Source organism: Vombatus ursinus, unplaced genomic scaffold (assembly GCF_900497805.2).
Source record: "Vombatus ursinus unplaced genomic scaffold, bare-nosed wombat genome assembly UNPS02014841.1, whole genome shotgun sequence".
NCBI classification, from domain to species: Eukaryota; Metazoa; Chordata; class Mammalia; order Diprotodontia; family Vombatidae; genus Vombatus; species Vombatus ursinus.
In genome coordinates, this window is record NW_020954619.1 from 27608468 (window position 1) to 27615488 (window position 7021).

The window sequence follows — 7021 nt, forward strand, 5'->3', positions numbered from 1 at the left end:
AATTGACTGAACATGTACTGCTTCTTTGCTTTTGCATAGACTGGACCTTATGTATTGAATGCACTCCCCTGTCATCTGAGACTCTTGGTATCCCTAGTATCTTTCAAGGTTAATTTCTGGTTTTGCTTCATATAGGAAGATATCTCAGACCCTCCTCACTTTTAGGAGACTCTCCTCAAAGTATCTTTTGTCTGTTTATCTATGTGTATGTAATATTTCTCTCACACCTTCACCCCAACCCCTAGTAGAATATAAGCTTCTTACAGTCAGGTGTGCTTACTTTTTTGTTTGTGTATACTCAGCATCAAGCACAGCTTCTGAGATGTAATAAATATTTTTGAATGTTTGTTGAACTGAATTTATTTATAATCACATTTTAATGAGTGGAATTTTGTTTCTCTTTATTGTACTTTGATCTGAAGAAAATAAATATATTCACTTTGTTTTTTGAGTTTTAACAAGAAGAAACTTATTCAGTTTAAACTTTAAGCACACAGTGGATAAGCTTCTTTGTGTGTCTTGTGATCTCTAAAACACATAAGTATAAAAAATATTTACGTTTTAGTATTAGCAAAATGAATATGCATGCAGAAAATATGCTGAATGTGAATGAATATATCAATTTAACTTGCTTTGAAATAACATTCATATAGCCATTTATAATCTTTTATAAAAGAACAAACAAAGCAAATTGTGTAATAACATTTCCCTTAAGTTTTAAATTGTGCTTGTCTCTCTAGCTTAATTGAAGATGTTAGCTTTTTAATGAATTGCATATTCTTTTGGAACTTCTTACATAAATGGGTTTTCAAGTACTAAAGTTAAATCAGTTTCCTACTCTCAAAAGCATGATACTAAGAAGTATTCAGGGAGTGCAGATACTTCATCTTTTTTTTTTTTTGTACACCTTGTTTTCAGAGATTGATAAGGGAGGATGTGGTGATCCTGGAATTCCATCTTATGGGAAAAGAACTGGCAATAGTTTCCTACATGGAGATACTCTTACTTTTGAATGTCAGGCAGCTTTTGAGTTGGTGGGAGAGAGAGTTATCACATGTCAACAGAATAACCAGTGGTCTGGCAACAAACCCAGCTGTGTTTGTAAGTATTGGTCTTTGAACCTGACTTTGCTTATTCTATTCAACTTCCTTTGCACAGAAATATGTTTCTCCTCCCCCTGACCTCACTCACCCATCATCACCAAAGTACCATTACAGGAGATGAAAACCATTTTAATGACTATGGCTTCTCCACATGTTTAGCTTTGTAAAATAGAAAGAGACTGGCTCTGGATTCAGAAGACCTAGGTTCAAATTCTTCTCTCACTTAGCTTTGTGACCTTGGACAAGTCTTGTAATCTCAACATGCTTCTATTTCCCAATGTATAAAGTGAGGTTTCTGGACTACATGGCCTCTGTAATTCTTTCCATCTCTAAATCCACAATCTGAAGAATCACCAGTTAAGGTTCTTTTAAAATTTTTATTATCCTGATTTCTATCCATAATTAAAACAAAATAATAGTTTTAATGTAAATATGTATTGGATTAAAAAGTTCATTATGAACCTGTTCCAAACAGAAAATATTCCAGCATGATAGGCAGTATGATATAGATAGAGGGTTAGAGCTTAGAGTGAGAAAAACCTAGGTTCAGACCTGGCTCTGATCCATGCTAACTTTGCTCTAGTCCATACTTACATGAGTGTATCACTTAACCTATCAATGATCCTTCAAAACTCTCTAAGACTTTAAATTATGAAAGAGGGTACACACTGACAGGGCCCTTCACTGATGAAATCACAGTTTTGGATTTTTTTAATGTGGTAATAATAACCACTAAATGATTCTGATCATGTGAATACCAGTCATAACCATTTGGAGGATGTCTTTAAAATATATAGCTCAATGATGTTCAACATTGAGATCTCTAATAGTGCATGATTGGTAAGATAAGTTTCAATAATAAAATTAATGTTCAAGGACAAAACTGATTTCTGATAAGAAAAAAATAGATAGCATGACGTACTAGAAAGAGCACTGGATTTGGAAACAGACAAGTTGGGTTTGGTTCATTAATACCTATGTTAATAATACCTAGCATTTATTTAGCATTTTAAGGTTTGCAAACCACTTTGCAAATATTTCATTTTGTCCTCACAATAACTTTACAAGGTAAGTGGTATTATTATCCCTACTTTACAGCTCAGGAAACCAAGGCAGACCCAGGTTAAGTGACTTGACCCAGGTCACAAAACCAGTAAAGATTTGAACTAGATTAAAGATTTTGAGCTATATTTGAACCCAGGTCTTTATGCCTACAGATCTAGTTCTCTATCCTTGTATCACCTAGCTGCTTCACTTATGTGACCTTAGGCTAGTCATTTTCACCTTCTGTGTTTCAATTTCCTTCTTTTGGAAGAGTTTGGTGGCACAGTGGATAGAGTGCCAGGCCTGGAATCAAGAAGAATTAAATCCAGATCTGGCCTCAGACACTAGCTGTGTGACCCTGGGCAAGTCACTTAACCCTGATTGCCTCAATTTCCTCATCTGTAAAATGAGATGGAAAGGAAATGGCAAACCACTCTAGTATGTTTGCCAAGAAAATCCCAAATGGGATCAAAAAGAGCCAGACACTACTGAAACGACTGAACAGCAAGAAGTACAGAATCTCCAAGTTAGTGGTTCTTAACCTGTTTTGTGTGATAAACTTCTTTGATAATCAGGTGAAACCTATGGATCCTTTCTCAGAAAAAAAAGTTTTTAAATACATGAAATAAAATACATAGTATTACAAAGGAAATCAATTCTATTGAAATATAGTTATCAAAATATATTTTTTAAAAATAAATTCATAGAACTTGGGTTAAGAATCCTTTCTCTAAGATCTCTCCTAACTCAAAGCCCTGTGACAAAAAATATGCTAACAACTAAAAAGAATAAGTTGAATGTCCTTTTTAAAGGCAGCCAACATTTGGGGGTTATTTTGGAACAAAATATATTAATTAAAAATATAGTAATATGACAAGCATAGACAATGAGAAGAAAAGCTAAATGTTATTCATTGAAAATGATAATTTGTATCTAAAAACAAAGAAATCCTGAAAAACTTTGTTTTTTCTTCACAATGTTTTTCTTTGAATTTCTATTCTATACATTCTATTATTCAATAAGGTAATTTTCCATTTTTATTGGGATTTCTTTCTCCTCTCCTTTTCCCTCCCTCTATTTCTCTCAGAAAGAAGTGATCCAAAACTGTGATGTCATATTTTTAGGGAATTCCTATTGTGATGACTTTTTCTACTGATGTTGATTGGTTATTAGTCTCTCTCTCATAGCCTTGCAGATTTCAGTGACTTACCCATGTCAGAGGCAGGACTTAATCTTCCTAACTCAAAGAACAGATATCTTTCCACCCTACAATGCTGCCTCTCCTAATCAGTTTTCATTGGTATGCTCTGTTTAAACACCTTAAAGAAAACATTTTTAACAAAAATTACATGGTTTTTATCCAAATTTAGGTCATAGTTCTCTATTTTTATAAATACGGCAAATAAAACCTAGATATTGGGTTGGTAAGTGTGAGGTATGTAGTTAGTACTTAAAAATCTATCTATCTATTTCTCTACCTATCCATCCATAATTGGTGTACTTTTTTAGTGTATAACTACTTATATGTAAATACAGAGATATATTCATACACTAATATGTGTAAACATATGTATTGTATGTGTGTGTGTGTGTGTGCTGACATATAGTGACTTTGTGATCCTGGGCAAGTCATTCAACCTCTCATTTCTCTAGAAAACTTTCTAAGACTCTAAGTTTCTATAAAGATGCCAATCTACAATGAGAGTTTCCTCACCTGAGAGTTCCCTATACTAATGGAAGTCTAATTTATAAACACATAAGCAAATCTTCTATTACCTCATTCAGGTTTTATTTAAAGACACTGCATTGTAGACTGTGCTACAATGTCCTAGAATATAGCATAAATCCCTGTATTTGGACCAGTGGACTAATAATTATTATAGAAGAAATGTGCAGAAATGTAAAGGATTGATTTGATCCAGTATTGAATTTTATCATTTCTCCCTGTGTACACAAAATCAGCTTTTATGTGGTCACTTCAATCTTCTTAAGCTAGGATATATATGCTTAGAAATTGCATTACTATTAGTTGTCAAAAGCTATTTTACTTGTGGTCCAGTCTACTCAGGTTTCCCAATCTTAAGGTAATTCATGGTTGCTATTATTGTGCAATATAAGAAGACAATGAAAATGCATTTTACAAATTCATGAAAAGGTAGACATTGTATAGCTGGAAATTACCAATTCAAGTCCTAAAACAATCTCATTAAAACCAGGACCTCTTGCTAATTCTACATCATCTTTTTCATTTCTTAGTGATCTGTTCTATGGTGGGGGGCGAGTGTATGTACAAATTAAAGTTTGAGAATGTTTGTTTTTGTGTTTGTTATTTTCACAGTCTCCTGTTTCTTCAATTTCACTACCCCATCGGGTATTATTCTTTCACCAAACTATCCTGAGGAGTATGGCAACAATATGAATTGTGTTTGGTTGATTATATCTGAGCCAGGAAGTAGAATTCATCTCATTTTTAATGACTTTGATGTGGAACCTCAGTTTGACTTTCTTGCTGTCAAAGATGATGGGATGTCTGATGTATCAGTTCTTGGCACTTTTTCTGGAAATGAAGTACCTTCCCAACTGGCCAGCAGTGGTCACATCGTACGCTTGGAGTTTCAGTCAGATCATTCTACAACAGGAAGAGGTTTCAATATCACTTACACAAGTAAGTACTTCAAAACAGGTAGCTGCTCTATATTCTTCCTGCATCATCAACAGTCACTGAAGTTCTAGGATGACATGTCAGGAGAAAATAACAGTTCAACCATAGCTGCTTTTCATTTCAACATCATGCATTTAATGTTTATTATGTACAAGATACTATATTATGTACCAGAGGTGCAAAGATGAAAAGTTATACGGCTCTGAAGGAGCTTATAAAGGGCAATATGGCATTGGCACATACAAATATTCTACAGGGTGAAATGTAATAGAGACAAAGAGGTACAAAGTACTCAAGGAGAAAAAAAAAATGAGAAGGGAAAATCATTTTCAAGTTGTGAGATTCAGGGGTGGCTTTATAGAGAAAATGTCACCTGAGCTTGCCCTTGAAGGAAGAAAAAATTTCACTAGGCACACATGAAGAAGGAATATTTCTCAGGTCCAGGAGATGGCTTCCACAAATGAGCAGAGGAAAAAGAAGACAGGAAAAGATCAGGGAATAGTGGTTAACCAGTTTGGCTGGATGAGCCAAAAGACCTAGCATGGTGCCTGGCAAAAAATAAGTATTGAACTTTGAAAAAAAATTCATTCTTTCATTCATTTATTCAAAGTATAGAAATATATGTAGTAATTCTGACTATGAAAATTCTATACACATACACAGAAATGTGTGTGTGTGTGTGTGTGTGTGTGTGTGTGTGTGTGTGTGTAGAATCCTCAGTCAATTTAACTAAGTAGAGTATAGCATAATGGATTGAGGACCTGCCTTGGAGTTACAAAAAAGCAGGTTAGGTCTTGATTCTGACGCATGCTGGCTGTATGACCATTGGCAAGTCAATTAATTTTTCAGTGTTCCAGGAGACTTTCTAAGACTTTTTACATTACAGAAAATTCTAGGTGTGTATGATGAGAGGCATTTTCAGACAAAGAGCTCATCATAATGATGAAATCATAAATTTCTACTAAAAATAAAAATTCATGTTTAACTATCAAAAATCATTTTATTTGAAGATTTTTTTTAAAAAAAGCTTAATTAATTATTTTTTTCCCTTTCCACTTAGCATTTGGTCAGAATGAATGCCATGACCCTGGCATTCCTATAAATGGAAGGCGTTTTGGTGATCGATTTCTCTTAGGAAGTTCTGTTTCTTTCCATTGTGATGATGGTTTTGTCAAAACTCAGGGATCAGAGTCCATAACCTGCATCATGCAGGATGGAAATGTGGTTTGGAGCTCTACTGTTCCACGTTGTGAAGGTAGGTATATCTTTTCTACTTTTTGATAGATTCAAGTCTCTGCCAGTCTGAATTCCTCTGAAACAGGAATCACAGAACGTTAGTAAGAATGCTTCTCAATTGTTTTTAGTCAATGATTTGAATGTTTCTTAACACTACTAGAGGATCCACCCAAAGACTCAATCCCAAAAACAAAATATTTCTCTAGCCACTTACTTTTTAGCCTTCTACTATCAATCAGTACCTTTGTGCCTATGCTTCTGAAATAGAGTAGAAAAGACCTTTAAGAGGAAGGTTTAAATTTGCTCCAAATAAATACAATTTTTTCAAACCTTCAGTTAGAAAGGTGTGTGTCCCTAGAACAAACATCAACAAGTCTCTTCCAAGCAACTTCTACTTCCCCACTTTACCCTCTAGGAATGTTCTAAGGTATGATGGTTTCAATGTTATGGCCCTGATTGTGATAAGCCTTAAGAAGTTCATTGTTGTGTCTGTAAAATTCTATATGAAAGCATTTATTTTGATGAAAAAAATTATTACAGAATTAAAATGTTGTATTGCTTAAAAGTTCTAGTCTTGTGGAACATTTACATCATAAAATACTATGTTTTACCTTGAAAAGCCAGCTATTATAAATTTAGTGTCTTTAAATTCTGGGAAATAATTAGGCATTTTGAAAGTACGAATATTACCTTTTTCAATGAGGCCATATCCAAAGTATTTATTTCCTTTGGTGTTCACAAATGGGTTTTTCATACTATTATTTAATTAAAATACAAAAGAGAAGCTCAAAAGTTTCATTTTATAGGCTCAGAATTAAATTTTTAAAAATCAACTTGATATCTGAAAATTGTGCTGTCTCTAAATGTTTAAATAATGGGTTCCTAACCTGGGTCCTGTGAACTTAAAAAAAAAATGAGTGAATAGATAAATAGATAGATAGATAGATAGATAGATAGATAGATAGATAGATAGATA

General features: G+C 33.7%; 1 protein-coding gene across 1 annotated transcript in view; it reads left to right on the forward strand.

Moving 5' to 3' along the window:
- The window catches only part of CSMD1 (CUB and Sushi multiple domains 1), a 2488924-nt gene that overhangs the window by 1881956 nt on the left and 599947 nt on the right, over positions 1-7021 (forward strand). Inside the window, exons 13-15 of the mRNA XM_027840340.1 lie at positions 919-1101; positions 4486-4812; positions 5870-6064. Coding sequence (XP_027696141.1) covers positions 919-1101; positions 4486-4812; positions 5870-6064 — 705 coding nt within the window. The remainder of the gene's footprint in view (positions 1-918; positions 1102-4485; positions 4813-5869; positions 6065-7021) is intronic.